Source organism: Pituophis catenifer, unplaced genomic scaffold (genome assembly GCF_029215685.1).
Source record: "Pituophis catenifer annectens isolate HBS135680 unplaced genomic scaffold, rPitCat1.0.hap2 SCAF_2, whole genome shotgun sequence".
In the NCBI taxonomy this organism is placed as follows: Eukaryota; Metazoa; Chordata; class Lepidosauria; order Squamata; family Colubridae; genus Pituophis; species Pituophis catenifer.
Window position 1 is genome coordinate 32,688,030 of NW_027256882.1, and position 19,614 is coordinate 32,707,643.

The 19,614-nt window shown below is 45.8% G+C and overlaps 1 protein-coding gene across 1 annotated transcript; it reads left to right on the top strand.

Moving 5' to 3' along the window:
* Window positions 1–16,314: 16,314 nt before the first annotated feature.
* LOC139309313 (E3 ubiquitin-protein ligase TRIM17-like) lies at window positions 16,315–19,562 on the top strand. Its single transcript, XM_070933367.1, has 3 exons — window positions 16,315–16,786; window positions 18,622–18,717; window positions 19,296–19,562. The coding sequence occupies exons 1-3, from the start codon at window positions 16,373–16,375 to the stop codon at window positions 19,446–19,448; spliced, it is 663 nt and encodes a 220-aa protein (XP_070789468.1). The 5' UTR covers window positions 16,315–16,372; the 3' UTR covers window positions 19,449–19,562.
* Window positions 19,563–19,614: the final 52 nt, after the last annotated feature.

The window sequence follows — 19,614 nt, forward strand, 5'->3', positions numbered from 1 at the left end:
TGTATTGATACTTTTGAGCGGGAGTTTCAAACCTGCCTACGTTTCTGATTGGCTGACAGTCCCTCCTGGATTGTATATAAGGAGGGCTGCAGCCTCTGTTTTTTTGCTGAAGTCTCACTGTATATTAAAGAGCTGTTGTCACTTGCTTGCTTGTGCCTCTCGTTATTCCCGAACCACTTCATTGGCGACGAGGATGGGATTGAGGCTACAAGAAGCGAACCAGTGAGACCACGAGCTTCAGCTAGGCGACGAGGCGAACTACAGGAGGCATACCGAACATGTCTGCCTACGTTCCGCCCAAGCCTTTTGATCCGACCCGCGAAAAATGGGTCTCGTACCTAACAAGGTTCGAATGCTCGCTTGAAGCCAGCGACATGCAGAGTCTCTCCGCTAATCGAAAGAGAGCCCTCTTCTTAAGCCACTGTGGACTGGACGTGTTCGAGATGGCAGAGTCACTTTGTGAGCCAACGCCGGTTCAAACTGTCTCCTGGGACACCCTGATGGCAACTCTCAGGGCTCACTACGCTCCCGTCCCCTCCAAATTCGTGCAACAATACCAACTCAGACAGCGGGTTCAACGAGAGGGAGAACCGGTCAGCGCGTACATGGCCAGCCTGAGAAAAGCCGCAACCCATTGCGACTATAGAGACTTGGACGATGCGTTGCTTGAGCAACTGATCTGTGGTGCTCGGGACATAAGGCTGCAACGGCGCCTGCTCGCCAAGCCTGATTTAACGCTTGCTGGAGCCCTAGACGAGGCCAGGGCTCATGAAGCTTCCACAAAAGCCGCAGAAATGCTGCAGCATCCGCTGACCAGCAAAGACAGCCCCAAGTCTGCCCCGGTGCACAGAGAAGACGCCGGATCCAGCTCGGAGTCCGAGTCGGATGAGGACATCTTCCGAACGGAGCACCAGAGAAAAGACACTGGCAGCCCCCGGCAAAGCTGTCCCAGCTGTGGCGGGCACCATGATAGACTGTCCTGCAAATACAGAGAGGCTATTGGCAGGTGTTGCGAGAAAAAAGGGCACTTGGCGCGAGTCTGTAGAGCTATTCTGCCCAGAAAACACCAACCACGTAAGTGCCACAGCCAACCGGAATCAACGCGCCAGAAGCAGCCAACAAGAGAAGGCGGCGCGAAAAAACGGCGCGAATTTGAACCGCAAGATGGCCGCAGCATACACATAGACCAGGCCAGCACGGCGATCGAGGACAAAGTCAGCACGGTGGTCGAAATCAATGGCAAGTCATGCTCGATGGAGATCGACACCGGATCAGCTCTCTCCATAATGTCATGGGCGACTCTAAAGACCCTCCTGCCGTCGTTCCGGAAGGACCAGCTGTCCAAGGAACGACTGCGCATCCTAGACTACCAGGGGAACCGAGTCCCCCTCGAAGGCGTGGGCACATTCCGAGTCACCTACGGAGACTACGAAAGAGACCTGCCATTGACCATCGTCACGAAGCAGCTCCCTAGCCTTCTGGGCATGGGATGGTTCTGAGCCCTCGGCATGGGTTTCATCAGCGTCCACCAGATGTTCAAGTCATCACTTAAGGACAGTCTCCTGACTGAGTTCCAGGATGTCTTCGGGGACACGTTGGGCAAGTATGTGGGGACCCCTATCTCCTTAAACTTAGACCCCAACGTAGCCCAAATAAGACTAAAAGCCAGACAGGTGCCGTTCGCATTGAAACCGAAGATCGATGCGGAACTGGACAAATTAATTAAACAGGGGGTGTTAGTCCCCGTCGATCATGCGAAATGGGAGACCCCCATAGTGACCCCAGTAAAATCTGATGGCTCAATTAGGATTTGCGCCGACTACAAGTGCACGATCAACAAGGCTTTGCAGCCGAGCGCCTATCCGGTGCTGATCGTGCATCATCTACTACACTCCCTGGGGCCCGGAAAAATTTTCGCTAAATTGGACCTAGCTCAGGCCTATCAACAATTACCAGTCGACGACGCCACAGCAGAGGCGCAAACAATTGTAACTCATAGGGGTGCATTCAAATGCACCAGGCTCCAGTTTGGGGTGAGCGTCGCTCCCGGCCTATTTCAAAGCACCATGGAGCGCCTCCTGCAAGGGCTTCCCGGGGTGGTGCCTTATTTTGATGACGTCCTAGTCAGCGCTCAGGACGAACGACAGCTGGGGGACAGAGTTAGGAACGTCCTTTCTAGATTTCGAGAAGCGGGACTCAAATTAAAAAAAAATAAGTGCATGATTGCTGTCCCCTCCGTTGAATTTCTGGGGTACAGGGTGGACGGCACAGGCATTCACCTACCGAAAGCAAGGTGAGAGCTATTAAGAGCGCACCTACCCCCAAGACCAAAGCAGAACTCCAAGCCTTCCTTGGACTGCTCAATTTTTATTCTATGTTCCTGAAGGACAAAGCCACCGTTGCAGATCCCCTTCACAAACTATTGGGGAAGAATGTACCATGGGTATGGGGGAAACCACAAGCAGCCGCTTTTGAGGCAGTAAAGAGACTTCTATCTGAAGACAGTTTCCTAATCCAATACAACGCAGCGTTACCGCTTGTATTGGTTTGTGACGCCTCCCCCGTAGGAGTTGGTGCCGTCCTAGGCCATAGACTGCCGAACGGCCTAGAGGCGCCCATTGCGTTTTACTCTCGCACCCTGTCAAGCGCAGAGCGGAACTATAGTTAGTTGGACAGAGAGGCTCTGGCTGCAATTGCGGGGGTTAAAAAGTTCCACAAATACCTCTATGGCCGACAATTCGAACTTGTGACTGACCACTGGCCCTTGCTAGGACTTTTGGCAGGTGATAGGCCCACCCCCGCTGCTCTTTCCCCACGTTTGACCAGATGGGCCATTTTTTTGTCAGCCTACTCATATCAGCTTGTCCATCGTCCCGGACGGACTTTGGGTCACGCAGATGCCCTCAGCCGCTGCCCCTTGCCTGACCTACTTGACAACCCAACACCAGAAGCCTCCGTTCTTTTGCTGGACACTTTGACTGTGGGGCCTATCTCCTCTTGCGAGGTGGCAAAAGCCTCGGCTAGAGACCCAATTATTCGCACTGTAATGGGCTGGGTGCTGAAAGGGTGGCCGGTCAAGGTGGACAGAGGGGACTACCAAAGTTATGTTAACAAACGTAACGAACTATTTATGCAAGGTGGTTGTTTGTTGTGGGGCGACAGGGTGGTAGTACCAACGAAACTAGGTCCCCTTCCTTAAATGCCCTGAGCCCCGCACTGGTACCCTGGTAACCATCAGGAGCGTAGGTGGGATGCAAACGATCCAGTACCGTTCGCAGCCACCGTCCCATTAAGACCTCTGCGGGACTCCTGTGGGTGAGTGGGCAAGGAGTCGCGTGTTGGACGGACAGATATGGGTGCCCAGGATGAGATGGATCTTTAAGAACGTTTTAAACTTTCTTAAGGCAGCGGGAGCTATAAAGCTCTTCCAAGGAGGGGAGGGGGCAACCAATGATCCTCTGGGCAATGATGTTAACCCTCTGGAGCGCTGTCCTATCTGCCACGGTGCAATTGGCAAACCATACACAGGTGCAATAAGTTAAGATACTCTCTATAGTGCAGTGGTAGAAGGTCACCTGCAGTTTTTCATTCGGTTCTTTTTTCCTGAGTAGTCTCAAGTAGTATAATCTCTGCTGGGCCCTTTTGACCAGTGCTGCAGTGTGAGCACCCGAGGTCAGATCCTCTTTTATGATAACACCCAAAAACCTAAAACTGGCCACTTGCTCCACCTGGTCTCCATTGATAAGTGAGGGCTGGATATCTGATCTATTCCTTCTGTAGTCCACTATAAACTCCTTGGTCTTATTGGTGGTAAGGACCAAATTATTGTCTCCACACAGTGAAAGCAACTGGTCCACTTCATCTCAATAGGCAGACTCATCCCACCCCCGGCAGGTTGATAATGGTTGCAGGAACTGGGCATGGCTAGTCTAGTGAAGAGAAGGACCAGGGGAGACATGATAGCAACAGTGTTGCTATAATTGAGGGTCTGTCACAGAGAGAAGGGGGTCAACCTGATTTCCAAAGCACCTGAAGGCCAGACAAGGAATAATGGATGGAAACTGATCAAGGAGGGATTCAACCTGGAAATAAGACAAAAATTCTGACTGAGGAGAATGAACCACTGGAAGAGCTTTGCCTTCAGATGTTGTGGAAGCTTCATCACTGGAAGCTTTCAAGAAGAGGCCGGACTGCCATCTGTCAGAAACGGTGTGGAGTCTCCTGCTTAGGGGTTAGTGGTATGTGTGTTGGACTAGATGACCTACAAGGTCCCTTCCAACTCTGTGGTTCTGCTATTTTGTCTTGCCAGATACCAGGCAAAGGAAACATATGAAAATCCGGTGGATTTACTTCTAGAACCGAAGTGGACAATCTGGGATTACAGTGATATGACTGAGCTTCTGAAAAGTGCCAAGAAAAAACTGAGAGGTAAAAAACAGCCGCTGGAGTTTTACACTCAATGACATTTTGAGCATCCAAGAGAGATTCTGGGTCAATGTCACATGGATCAAAGAGGGATTGATTTCAGGATCAGTGTCTCAATTAGGATTGTAAATGGAGACTACCTGTAGTGTTCGTAGCCCAAATCAGTGGTGGGTTCCTACCGGTTCGCTCTGGATCTTGCAAACTGGTAGTAGCGGTGGCGGGAGGCTCCGCCCATCCACCTGGACATCATCACAGACACTCTGCGCACGCACTCACATTGTGAACCGGTAGCGAAGGTAAGTGGAACCCACCCCTGGCCCAAATACATATGCCCTGATCACTGGGGAAGCAGAATAAGTTTCCACAAAGTATAATGGAATACATACAGGTAGTTCTTGACTTACGACCTCCGTTGAGCTGAAAATTTCTGTTGCTAAGCAAGGCAGTTGTTAAGTGAGCAGTGCCCCATTTTACGAACTTTTTTGCCAGAGTTATTCAGAAAATGACGGCACTTAAGTGAATCGTGGTTGATAAATGAATCTGGATTCATGCATTGATTTTGCGTGTCAGAAGCTCCCCAGGAAGGTTGAAGAGGACAATCTCAGAATCACGGGATGCTGCAACCATCGTAAATACAAGCTGGTTCCCAAGTGCCCAAATTTTGATCACGGGACTGGGGAGGCTGCAACCGTCATAAGTGTGAGAACCGATCATAAAGCTCCTTTGTCAGTGCTGCTATAACGTCACTAAAAAAATAGTTGTAAATTGAGGACTACCTGTATATGGAATTTATTTATTTATTTTTATTATTTATTAGTCCAATTTATATGCCGCCCTTCTCCGTAGACTCAGGGCGCCTTACAATGCATTATAGCAATAGCCTGCATACTTTTTTGTATATACCTGCTTATTAGGGCTTCCCCCCCCCCCCCCGGTGTTGTTCTATACAAAGTTGGCTTATTGCCCCCACAATCCGGGTCCTCAATTTACCTACCTCGAAAGGATGGAAGGCTGAGTCAACCTTGAGCCTGGTGAGATTTGAACTTGCACTAATTGTAGGCAGCTGGCAGCTAAGTGCTAGCACTTAATAGCACTTTAGTCCGCTGCACCACTGAGGTGCATATATAGTAGAATATATTTATACCTGATGGAATATATATAGCCACCAATGAGATTCTGGCTTGTAGCTTTCCCTATTCCTTATTTCCTGATCTGAGTCCAAGGAAAGCAAACCAGGGAATCTGAGGGAGGCCCTTTTGTTGCTCCAATTCCAGTGATGAGATGCTGAATTCCTCCCTTTTCTTCCCCAGATACTCTGGAAAGTGGACTTCAACTACAGGAAGGTAAATATGAGTTACAGGAATTGGATTTCCTTGCTATTTTAAGCTCTGATGCAGTAACGTGAAGAGAAACATAATAGATCAAAAAGAAAAATATTGGATTAATCACTATATAAGACTATGATGATCCAGTAAACTTTAATGATTATATGATTTATGAACTATTACTTGCCATCTATATGTACAATATTAGCTAATGCAGTGGAGAAAAATTCCTTGTGTGACTGATCACATTTGGCCAAATCAAGCGGTTGTTCTGTTCTGTTCTGTTCTACTCCTCTACTCCTGCTCCGCTCCGTTCCGTTCTATACATACCATATTTTTTGGAATGTAAGACGAACCTTTCCCCCCCTAAAAGAGGCTGAAAATTTGGGTGCAACTTATACTCCGTATGTAGCTTTTTGGAAGCTTTTTTCAGCCCCACCGAGGCACTAATGAAGCACTAGCAAGCAATCTTCCCAGCTTTGCCTGCTCCCTCAACTCCCTGAGTGAAGCAGTCTCCCTGCTTTGCTCCGACTCTCAGCTGTTCTTTAGAAGCTTTTTCCAGCCCTAACCAGGTACCAGCCGAGTGAAGCTTTGCCTGCTTTTCTCATTGCTGCTTCCTCTCAGCTGTGCCTTAGAAGCTGTTTTTTATCCCCAAGCAGGGGATAAAAAAACCAGCAAACTAATGTGCTGAAGCTGACCAGACTAAGGATGATAGCCAGATGAATACCTGGTAGGCAGATTTTTTTTTCCTATTTTCCTCCCCAAAAACTAAGCTGTGTCTTATACTCTGGTGCGTCTTATACTCTGAAAAATACGGTAATCTAAAAATCTGAAGCCAATCTTGGTGTAGAATGAAATACCTGGACAAATGGGAAAATATGACCTGGGAGTGAAAGGAATCTTGAATTCCTACCAAGCTAATAACATCCTCTTGATTTTACTGCCTGACTATAAGTTGGTGAGAGACCAGGTCTTTGGGAGCAGAAATTAGGTCCTTTGGGTCAAAGCAAATAGCAAAGTTGGAGCATCAGGGTTGCCTCCACTCTGTGGGCCATCAGACTGGTGAAAGCAGAGGTTTCCTGTATAAGATCCTCCCCTTTTGTACATCCCTGTGATACCCTGATGCTCGTAGAGAAAAAGACGGAGCTTCCTCACATCCCATCATGTGTCCTAAATTACCTCTGGGGGATCCTTCTGACTTTTCCCAGTTCAGAATTGAAACATGGCAGCCTCTTGCTCTGCCTGATCTTCTGGAAGAGGTGGAGCACTATGAAGGGTTTGAAGGACTTGGCCATTGTGAGACTTGTGGACTTCAGTTCCCAGAATTCCCCATCCAGGATGGCAAAGCTGGACGGTAATCAGCAGAGTGGTTGCCACATGGGAGACTAGAGACTAGGGGAATTGACCAGTGGAGCCAAGAGACGAAGAGCTGAGGGGAGGAGCCAAAAGCTGCACAGGTAGTCAACATATCCTGAAGGTGTGCAGCTTAGTGGCAGATGGAGGGGAGGCAGATGGACTGGAAGATGGCGAAGGCAACCTAAGTGAATGGAAGGAGAAGGCCAGAGGAGCGCTGAAGAGGCCGGCAGTTAACAGAGGATGGGACTAAGACAGTGGGAGAGCCTGAGTGCTTGGAGAAAAGGGAGCAGAGGGACCTGGACAATAGCAGCCCCATCAGCCATTGGAATTCTGTTAGTTGAAGTCTACAAGTCTTACAGTGGCCAATGTTGGAGGACTCTTGACCAGGCAATGCTTAGGTGTTGTTTAAAAAAAACAATGAGTCTTCCAGTCCGGGGGGGGGGGCAGTGTTTGGAAGCTGAACTCCATTCACACAAGAGGGTTAAACTCTTGGGGGGTGAAGACACAAACCAGGCCTGCAGCTGATATTCTTGTTCTTCCTTCCTTCCTTCTCTTCCCCCTTGCAGAGAATGTAACTCTGGATCCAGACACAGCCAATCGTGGCCGCCTTGAAGTCTCAGAAGATCGAAAAAGGGTCAAAGGAGTTGAGCCAGTTAAAGGAAAATATCTTCTCTCAGACCCAATGAGATTTGTACGCCATCCTTGTGTCCTTGGCTGTCAGAAGTTCTCCACAGGGAGACATTTCTGGGAAGTTATTGTTGGAGATAGAGAAGGATGGACTGTAGGGGTTGCCAGCAAACCACTGAACGTAACAAATGTTGATGAGCAGACCAGGCACTGGGTGTTTTGGAAATGCCTAGGGAAATACCAGGCCGTATCTCCATCAAAACGCTCTGACCTGGTCCTGACTGAGGAGCCCACGAGGATCCGCATCTCTCTCAACTGCGAAGGGGGACAAGTGAGCTTTTTTGATGCCAGCACAGCAACTCTGATCCATACATTCTCAGACGCTTCCTTGGTTGGAGAGACCCTTCTGCCCTCTTTCTGTTTGTTCGAAGGCACCTGCATGACACTCCCCTAAAAGAAGAGATAACCATAAACAAAAATTTGGAAAACTCCCTATTTGCCAAGCAGGGATCTCCGAAAGCCTTTAAAGCAGAGATTCCTTAGCTTTTTCCTACTTCAGCTTCCTTTATTGTTCTATGCCACCCTGGTCAGTCAATCAGTCCTTATAAAGGAATAACCTGATCATCATTTCTATTTGTCTGGATAAAAAAAAAATGAAGTGTCCTAGGAGCTTTATCGGCTTTAGCATCATGTGTTCAGGTGTATCAGTATTAAAGATACCTTACAGCTAAGCCTGTCAATCATGATTTAATATGTCTGTCACAGCTCTTCATCCCATTTATGGATCATGCTTGTTTTTTTCATGTTAGTTGCAATCAATGATTGTGTAGGTGTCCATAACTCCATATATTCTATAATCATTCCCTTCTTTTTTTCTTGCCTTCCCCCTTTTTTCCTCCCGTTTCCTTTTAACACATAATTGTCATAATCCAAGGAACCCTAGCAGGGCTTCAGCAGGTATTACACTCGATATAAGCTTTATAGCCTCACAGGTATAGGAGGAGGAAGATGTGTTGGATATGTTTGCCACCTTGAGTTATTTGTAAAAATAATAAAGGCGAGATAAAAATAAATAAGGGGAGTGAAACTTAACTCTGTTATGGTGACTTTGAATGCTGACAGCAGATCTCTGGAACCCCTCAAAGCATCTAAAGAACTGAAGATTGACAAGCTGCTGTTGGCAACGGAGCAAATGAGGAATCCTAATGAACATACCTAATACAGGTAGTCCTGGACTTACAATTGAGCCCCAAATTTCTGCTCCCAAGTGAGACAGCTGTTAAGTGAGCTTTGCCCCATTTTAACTCTCACGGGGGAAGAAGGGAATGAAAAGGAGGAGGTTTTGGCAGGAAAAAGGAGGGGAGCAGTGGATAGAGAGAGAGGGCGAGAGGGACAGGTGGGTCTCTTTGGGGGCAAACCTGAGGGAGAAGGGAGAGAAGGGAAGTGGGGCCTCCTGGCTCACCTGGACTCCACCCCACCAAGTGAGGGGGGGGAAGCGACACATGAGGACGGGTTGAGGAAAGGGAGAGAAAGGAGTGGGGAAGAAAGGAGGGAAAAGTGTGTGAGGAAAGGTTGAGAAAGGAGGAGTAGGAAGGAGAAAGATGGAGAGAAAGGGAGGCAGGCAGGGGAATCACGGGAGGAGCAGAGGCAGTGGCAGGAGAGACCAGCAAGCAGGAGGGGGCGGGGGAGAGAGGAGAGAGAGAAGAACTGGCTGAATAGCCATCTGACCCCCACCCAACCATGTGAGGGAGCTGAGTGGAGTGGCAGCCACAAGGAATGGACTGTACCAGGGGAAGGCGCCTGGATGGTTGGAAAAGAAGGCAAGGGGAATCTATCACATGACTCGGGGACCCTGCAACCGTCATAAATATGAGCCAATAGCCAAGCGACTGAATTTTGATCAAGTAATCATGAGGATGCTGCAATGGTCATAAGTGTGAAACACTCTCATAAAGCACTTTTTAATGCCTATATACATTAACAACATCAACAAGCTGGCCTAGCTTAAAATGGTTTTAATGGGGTTTTTAAATGTTCGATTTTATTGATTCTGGGTTTTAAATTGGGAACTTTTCGATTTTGCAGATCTGGGATTTTAAATTGGAAATGCCGATGATTTAATTTATTTTTAGTTTTTTTTTAAACTTTTGTACTATATGTGTTTTAAGTTTGGCTGTTCACCGCCCTGAGTCCCCTTGGGGAGAAGGGCGGTTTACAAGTTGAATTAATAATAATAATAATAATGCAGCATTAGTTTTGGGCTTTTATCAAGGGCTTCTTATTGTCTCTTTCAGTCCAGGTTTACTCCCTCCGGTCCCATAAATGTTTCCTTCTTCCTATTGAAAAAAAAAAGCATTTTCCCCTTTAACAAGCTGGTTGGATCCATCATAATTGCCCTACGCACAGTTACTCATGCGCTGGTCACCTCACGGATTGACTACTGTAACACTCTCTACATGGGGCTGCCCTTGAGGACCACCCGGAGGCTTCAGCTGGTGCAGAATGCAGCCGCGCGGGTTGTGATGGGAGAATCCCGATACTCCCATGTTACACCCCTCCTACGCGGTTTGCATTGGCTACCGGTTGCCCTCCGGGTGAGATTCAAGGTGCTGGTGATGACCTATAAAGCCCAACATGGCTTAGGACCAGGATATTTGGCGGACCACTTACAGCCAGCAATGATATCCCATCGCCCGGTTCGCGCCCATAGAGAGGGCCTACTCAGGGTGCCGTCGGCTAGACAGTGGCGGCTGGCGGCCCCCAGGGGTAGAGCCTTCTCGGTCGTTGCGCCCACCCTCTGGAATCAACTTCCCTTGGAGCTCCGATTAGCGCCTGACCTTCGCACCTTCCGCCGTGAATTAAAAACTTGGCTTTTTAATTCCCTTGACCTGGACTGACGATGGGGTTTTAATGGTTTTAAGGGTTAATTTTAAATTTTTTAGATTTTAATTTTTATTTTATATTGTGGCTTGTGTTTTATTGTTGTGAGTCGCCCTGAGTCCATTGTGAGATAGGGCGGCATATAAGCCGAATAAAATAAAATAAAATAAATAATTGTTTGGCAATCTGTACAATGGATGTTTCTTTCTCCCCGGGATTTTTCAAAATCTTTCCCTTTAGCAATTGAGGGGGGGGGGGGAACCGATGGCCTTTTTATAATTTGCAGACTTCAGCTGCAAAAACTCCTGAGCCAACTGGCTCACAAATACTGAAGGTCAATCAATCAATCAATCAATCAATCAGAATAGAACTGGAAGGGGCCTTGGAGGTCTTCTAGTCTAGCCCCCTGCTCAAACACTTCTCCTCTTCTCCTCCTGCACATTCTTGTATCCCGGTTGCTGCGGTCTCAGGCCAGCCGCCATGGCCGCCATTCCACCGCCACCGGTGCAGAGGGCAAGCCTCCAGCCCCAGGAACCTGCCCGTTCCTCTCGGCCGTCCGAGCGGTCCCTCTCTATCCCCCTGTCCCTATAGGACAGGGTAGGTCCAAAGACCTACCGGCGGGTGCTTGGCAGACGGGTAGACTTGTGATCAGTCGATCCCAAATGCTGACTGTGAATGCTAGTAGCTTTATGGTAGAAGGCCAGAGAAAGGCAGGATATGCAGTGGTGACAGCATGGGAAGTTGGAGAAGTCAACCCATTACCAGTAAACATTTCTGCCCAACTGGCTGAACTGGTCACTCTAACTAGAGCCTTACAGCTGGCTGTGGGACAAACATTAATAGCAAATATACCTTTGGAGCCTTGCGTGCCCACGGAGCCTTATGGAAGGAAAGAGGATTATTAAATGCAAGAGAATCAACCATTAAATATAGCCCACAAATTTTAAAATTATTGGAGGCTGCTTGCCAAACAAAACAAGTAGGAGTCTTACATGTCAAGGGACATTCTAAGATACCCCTTTACACAAAAGGAAATTGGGCTGCAGATGGAGCTGCTAAGGAAGCCTCCCTACCACACTTAGAATAAACAGCCTACCTAACTCCTATTTCTCCCTACCCACTTCTCCACTCTCTTGGACTCCCAAGGGTAGGACATGGGCCACATCAGTTGGAGGCAGGGCGAGGAAGGATGGGTGGTGGAAGGTAGAGGGCAGACCTATTCTACCAAATACACCTCAAGAGGATTCATTTATAACAAATACATGCCAGCACACAATGGGGGGTCAAAGGGACTGGTAGACTAAGTGACATGCTGTGTAGTAGAAAAGGGTCTCTATTCCACAGCCTCCCAAGATGTAGCAGTTTGTCTGATCTATGCCAGAAATAATCCAAAAGTAGCCAGGCGCCCACCCCTTAGGAGTCCAACTTAAAGGCAACTACCCAGGGACAATTTGGGAAATAGACTTCACTGAATTACCTAGAAAGCAAGCTTTTGAGTATGTTGTGGGACTAGCATGGACCTTCACAGGATGGCCTGAGGCTTTTGCTTGCAGGACTAATAGAGAGCATGAAGTAGTAAATGTCCTACTGGAAGAAATCATTCCTGGGTTTGGGCTGCCAAATAGTACATCCTTTGATTGTGACCCATATTTCACAGCTAAGGTTTGTGTGAACGGTTAAAGATCACTCGGAAGCTTTACTCAGTCTACCACCTGGCAAGTAGTCCTATAGCAGAAAAAGGTAATGATTTTAAAAAAACAACAGCTAGCTCACTTATGCCAGGAGGCTCACCTGTCCTCATCGCAAACTTTGCCACTCATGTTGTTAGGGCTGCACATTGCACCTCGACAGCGAATGGGCTTGAGCCTCTTTTGAGGCCCTTTTTGGGCGACCACATCCCTCCCTAAAGGCAGAGGAGAGGTCCATCCCACTGGTGGGCGAACTGACCTTGTACCAATATGTAAGACAACTCGCTGGGGTTATGAATTTTCTTTCCCGTTATCTGCAGGAAAATCAATACCCTGGACTAGATCATCCAGTACATCCGTTTCAGCCTGCAGACTGGGTGCTTGTAAAGACATGGGGATTAACAATGTCCTTGGATCAGAAGTGGAAGGGACCGTTTCAAGTGCTTCTGACCACATATGTGGCACTAAAAGTGGAAGGCCTGGCATCTTGGACAGATCACTTCCAGAGTGACGAAATACCCACTATCTGATTCTTGGACTGTGCAGCCTGTGACTTCCTCAGTAGAAGAACTGGGACTTCAGTTATTGTTCTGGAAAGAAAAGCCTCTGGAACCATCGTTGTGTGAGAGGAGAACTACCATCTCCCATAGGTCTTCTCTGAATTAGGAAATTTCCCCAAAAGGTATTTGTAGCTCCCCACACTAGAATTAGGAGAGTTAGCCAATTATTACCACTAGCTGATTGGGGTGTGTGTATGTGAAGGCTAAAATATTAAGCCAAGTAGACTTAACTACTGTCAGGATGAGACCATATGATTTGTTATGGAACTGTGCTCCTCCCACCCACCTATATTATGCCCACTTTACCTGAAAGGAAGATTAGAAACCAGAGGGACCTTGAACAATCCAGAAAGTACCTGAAGAACTACCAATTCTTACTTTGTTCAGTGGGCTCTGGACCCTCAATAATGCCAGCTACAGGAGCCTTGGTGGCGAAGTGGACTAAATTGCTGTTAAATAGCACTTAGCTGCTAGCTGCCTGCAATTACCACAAGTTTAAATCTCAAGAGGCTCAAGGTTGACTCAGCCTTCCATTCTTCCGAGGTAGGTAAAATGAGGACCCGGATTGTGGGGGCAATAAACTGACTTTGTATAAAAAAGAACACCGCTTAGGGGGGCCAAAAGCCCTACTAAACAGGTATATACAAAAGTATGAAAGCCATTGCTTAACGCATTGCAAGCCGCCCTGAGTCTCCGGAGAAGGGCGGCATATAAATCAAACCAATAAATAAATAAATAAATAAATAAATAAATAAATAAATAAATAAATAAATAAATAAATAAATAAATAAATAAATGTATCGTGTACAGGCAGTGGAGGAAATCCTAGCTAATGAGACTGGGGAGTTTCTTTATTGCTGCAGCAGAAGATCAAGAACCCATTCGGAGAATGACAGTTCAGTTCAGAATAGGATGGCTCTAGATATATGGCATCCTAAGGACGTTTGTCTCCCTTACTTGGACAACAATGCTGTGTGCAGATTCTGGACAAATCAGAGGAATTCCACAGCTGAACTACACACATCACAAAGATAGCTGCAACTCCTCCCCCCACCCCCCATGGACGAATGGAAAGGCTGTTGGCACTGATTGACAGTATGGTTGCCTGATTCCAACTGGTTAAGAACCGAATAATGATGTTGGGTGAATCTTGGAAAATTAAATAGTTTTCAGATTCAAAGGGGGAGGGGGGGCAAATGATGGGCTGTCTGCTAAAATGAAGCCAGGTCTTGCACCCACTTGAAAGTAAGTCAGGAAGCCTGTAATTGTGGAGTCTGTCTGGCAAGAACAAAGACTGCTGATTCACAGGAAATATGCATGTGTAAAGCTTGTAACAATTCTGGGTAGTTAGAAAGCTGATAAAAGTAACTAGAGTTAGGCAAATTACAGACCTCAGCTAAAAGTTAGGAATAGAGATGGCCTGCAGCAAATCAAAGGGGCATTAGATAACTCCTGGGGCATTCATTAGCCAAGGCTTAGGAATAGGGACAGCTAGAGACCAATAGAACAAACTGTAAAATTATTACTACAATGTTTATTAGATGATATTTCTTACTATCCCGCCTTGTCCCGCCTTCTTCTTTAGTGAAAATGTATAAAGCTTTCTTCATCCTTTGTTGTTGGCTCTCTTGGCATTTTGGCCAGGAGCCCTTTTCCTTGGGGTACCCCAATAAAAAGCAATCAAAACCTGCACCTCGTGTCTGGCATCCTTCATTGGCCTCAGCACCAGGTTCAGACCCCAATTGGGGACAACAATTAGTTAGGAACAGAATTGTTACCTAAGAGTGTCCATTAGTGTAAAGAAAAGGATGCTACAGCAAGATATAGAGAAATGTTTTCAGTGATTTTACTAGTTAGAATACAGACTTTAAAAAATTAGATAGGATTTTGCTATACAGTACTTCCCTTTAACACACTAGATGATACAATTTTAAACTTCCTAGGTTGAAGGTTTTCCTGCAACATAAATATGGGATATTAAAAAGGGATTTAGATGTGAATATTATGGAAATTTGGTATCTATAGTTTCCAGGCCCTAAATCTGTTTAGTAGCATCATAGTAGCCTCAGTCATATTAGTGATTCCTTCCTTCCTTCCTTCCTTCCTTCCTTCCTTCCTTCCTTCCTTCCTTCCTTCCTTCCTTCCTCCCTCCCTTCCTTCCCCTCCCTCCCTCCCTCCCAACACAGAAGGGTTTTCACCTGGTGCCAAAATGAGGCCACTGTGGGTACCAACTGAGGGTCTCTGGGGAGGACATTCCATAAATGAGGTGCCACCTCTGAAATGGCAAGATAAAGGAAGGGGCTTGGGAGTGTCCATGTCCCCTTGGGGAGCCCATTGTGACTAAGGAAGCCTCCCCCAAAATCCCTTGAATAAATGGCCTATAAGATGTTCTCCACCCACCAGATTCCCTCCCCCTCTTAGGTTGGCCTGAGACTCCTAATGGCTCTTTCTATCCATCTTTTGCCTTAAGGGAGCTCATTGGTCAAACTTGAAGATTTCCATCCAGCAAATGATCCCATTCCACATTCTATATATTGCATAATCCACAAGGTAGTCTTTGCCCAATTTTGGAACTTTTCCTGATCCATTTCCTGATTGGCTGGCTGGGAAAGGGACAGTCCAGGAAGGTCTTCCTTTGCCAGATATTCATATTAGAAGTTAGGGAACAGATTATAATTTTTTTTTTTTTTTTTTTTTTTTTAATTTGATTTATATGCCGCCCTTCTCCGGAGACTCAGGGCGGCTTACAATGCGTTAAGCAATAATTAATAATAATTTCTACATTCTCCTTTATCTGTGAGACATCCTATCGATTGCAGCATTGGCTTTGGGGTTTTATCAAGGGTTTCTCCCAGTTTCTGCCATGCCAAATTTACTCCATTCCATTTCTGTCCCATAAATGTGTCGTTCTTCCCATTTTTTAAAAAAGCATTTTCCCCTTTAACAAGTGGCTGGCTGAATAATAATTGATGGTGAATCAGCCCCATGAATGTTTCTTCCTCCCCAGGATTTTTCAATATCTTTCCCTCTAGCAGGATTATTGGATCAGTAATTGACTGGGGGGTCCGTCCCAAGAATATTTGCTTCTCCCCAGATTTTAAAAAGCAGTACTTTTTCATGCGGCTGTTGATAAAAATAGGATCGCCAACATGATCGCCAACATCCGATGAGGGATATGAAGGAGAAGGAAGAGGAGGGGGGGGAGGAGGAAGGAAAGAAGGAAGAAGAAGAAGATTAAGATTATTTTGAAAACTCCCCCCCCCTCTTTGACGAGCTGATTGGGCCAATAATAATTGATCGGGGGTCCATCCTGTGAATGTTTGCTTCTCTCCAGTTTGTTGTTTTTAAAACACTTTTTTCCCCTTTAAGAAGCCAGCGAGGCTGACCGCAAGAGGAACAACAATTCATTTCGGTTTCCCGTCTGGGCAGAGCCCAAAGGCGGTCACCTGATTTGGAGGAAAAGAAACGAAACTTAACTTTCTCTTTCTTTGTCCCGGCGGAGGAGGCGGCGATGGCGGCCGAAGCGCCCTTGCAGGGTTTCCTGGAAGAAGCCACCTGCTCCATCTGCCTGGACTTTTTCCAGGACCCCGTGCTCATCCCGGAGTGCGGCCACAACTTCTGCCGGGGCTGCCTGACCCGCAGTTGGGGGACGTCGGAATCGGAGGCTTCCTGTCCCCAATGCAGGCAGACCTTCGCGCCCCGCAGCCTCCTCCCCAACAGGCAGCTGGCGCGGGTGCTGGAAGGGGCCAAGCTATGCAGCAGCCATCCGGGCGAGGAAGAAGGGAGCCTCTGCCTGAAGCACCGGGAGCCCCTCGAGCTATTCTGTAAGGACCACGAGACCCTCATCTGCATGGTCTGCGACCGATCCAAAGAGCACGAGGGCCACTCGGTGATCCCTATGGAGGAGGCTTTCCAGGAATACCAGGTAGGAGTCAGCCAGGAGGAATCGCTGCGGAGGGGCATCCAGATCCTTGGTCTTCCTGGCAATCCTTGGACCAATTTACTTTTTCTGTTGTCCACAAACTGGGTTTAGCCTGGCGCAGATGCGAATTAAAACCAGACTGGAGAGGCGGCTCAAGGGACTTTTAATGACGTACTTCAGCAAAAGCCAGAATCACTTCACAACTGTGTTACTAAAAGTGAACAACTGCAGTGATTCACTTAACAACTGCAGCAAGACCTTGGAAATTTAAAAACAGAACAGGATTTTAAAAAAATAAGGAATAAAAATTGACTGGTGGCCATATTTGCAAATTAGGACAAAATATAAAAAAGACAGGGAACAATATGGTATACACAGAGAACAATTGGAATTGGATAAGATATTATTAGGACCAGGAGAAAAAATGATCACAAAAATGTATAATTTTCTGTTAAAATTTAAAATGGAAGAAGAAACCGTGAAGGAAACAATGATTAGCTGGGCAAGAAATTTTGGCTATAACATTCATTTGGATCAATGGGATAAATTATGGGAGAGAAACTATAAACTAACAATGTCAGCTGCTTACAAGGAGAATCTTTATAAGATGTTTTACCGATGGCACCTGCCACAAGCGAGATTGGCAAGGATGTTCTCAAAACAGGTCCCCGGATTGTTGGAGGTGCGGCCATAGCCGAGGGACCTTCTACCACATGTGGTGGACCTGCCCTAAGATTAGGAAATTTTGGTGGAAGATAAAAAAAATGGCTGGAAGAGATAACTGAGTGGAGGATAGAAAAAAAAACAGAACTATTCCTCCTTGGTATTTAAGAAGGGAAAATGGAAAAAAAATTACAATATATCACATTACACATACTAACTGCATGTAGACTTGCCATAGCACAAAATTGGAAACAACCGGATATCTCCCCAGACCAATTTATAATTTTAAAAAATTATGAGTGCGCAGAAATGGACAGATTATCTATGGAAATTAAGAAAAGGGAAGACACCAAATACTATTTAATTTGGAATAAATGGTATTCCTGGCTGGAGAGGAAATCTATAATGTAAGCGATATTTTGTTACGAAACCAAATTGTGAATAGAAGATATTGTAACTTAGATAAGGATGTAAATTAAGACAGATAGAAGTAGAATTTGTGTATGGAAGTTAATGAGGATAGAGATGCCGATATAGAAAATCTGTTACTAGTGCTTAGGTTTTGATATGTTTCTTTTTGTATGTTGTTTTTGTTGTTTGTTATAGTTTTTTATTTTTTGTTCTTTTCTATTTTTTTATACTGTATATTTTAATGTTTGAAAATTTAATAAATATTATTTTTTAAAAAAACAACTGCAGCAAGAACATCACTTAACTGTCTTGCTTAGCAAGGGAAATTGCCTGTAGGGGGAAATAGGCTCCCTTTGCCAGCTCCCTTTCCACATTTGCTCTAGAACGAAATTGTCATTCCTCCAAAGTCTTGAGTGCAGACCCCGAAAAACACTCCTGCTGGATCAGGCCAAACGTTCATTTCTCAGTGATGCTTCTGGATGACTGCAACCAGGAGACTCAGGCAGCTCACTTTAATGCCATTACAGGTAGTCCTCGACTTAAAACCATTCGTTTAGCGACTGTTCAAAGTTACGATGACAATGAAAAAAGTGACATAATGCTTTTCACCCTTGTGATCATTGCAGCATTCTGTGGTCACATGATCAAAATTTGGATGCTTGCCAACTGCCATGTATTTATGATGATTGCATATATCTTCTAACTGGGTCTTCCCTCCGATGTAATCCTTTACGGAAAAGAAACTCAAAACTTGTATTTTTCAGATCAAGCTGGAGGATTGCCTGAAGGCTCAGAAGGAGGAGAAAGAAAAAATAGCTACATACAAAGGAGACACAGAGCAAACAGTGAAGGAGATGCTTGTAAGTATTGATCCAAGGGTGAAGAGCTTCTGAGCTAATAGGAAGGAAAACACCGTCTGCCATCTTTGATAATAGGCAGCCTGTGTTTTAGTACAAATTCTGACTTAAATGAAATTCAAGTTAAAGATGGTGTTAGGGCACAGAACTTGGTCTTAACCTGGGGACTGAGATGTCACCATCGGCTGAATGAGTCACAGTTGGGTTAAGTGCCCCTATCCCATGAGCCGTGTTTTATACAATGGGTTTGTTTTGTTTAATAAATTAAGGCAAACCATATTTCCTCCTATTGAAAAAATTGTGACACAAACATTTTTCTATCTCTTTTTTTGGAATCCCTGATTGCCAAGAAAATTTTCATGAGAGATCATTAAACTAGAGCCTTTAAAAAAAAACCCTTTCCCCCCTCCACTTTTTAATATCAAATGGGTTTTTTGTCTTCTTCGGATATTCTCCCACCTCACTTCTGGATTCTTCAAGGAATCTGTTTAATTATTATAACAATTAAAATAAAAGTAAAAATAATTAAGTAAAACAATAAAAATAAAATAAAATTATGTCTTTTGTCCTTCTTGTTCTAGGACCTCATCAAAGAAGTGAAAAAAGATGTAGTGGCTGAATTCAGAGAGCTACAACTCTGGTTAGAAGGACAGGAGAAGCTTCTGTTGACTCAAATGGAAGAGACGGAGAAGGATATTATGGCAAGAAAGGAGAAGGGTGGACTGGAGGACTGAGATCTGGTCTGCCACCCCCTACTTACTCATGGAATGGGAGGCCCCAGACAAGGAGATCTCAGAGAAGCGGGGAGGCTGAGGAACAACATAATAAAAAATGAGTGACTCTTGTGATATCCAATCTCATTCAAAACTGAAACCTGAGATGCAGGCTCCACTTAGAGAA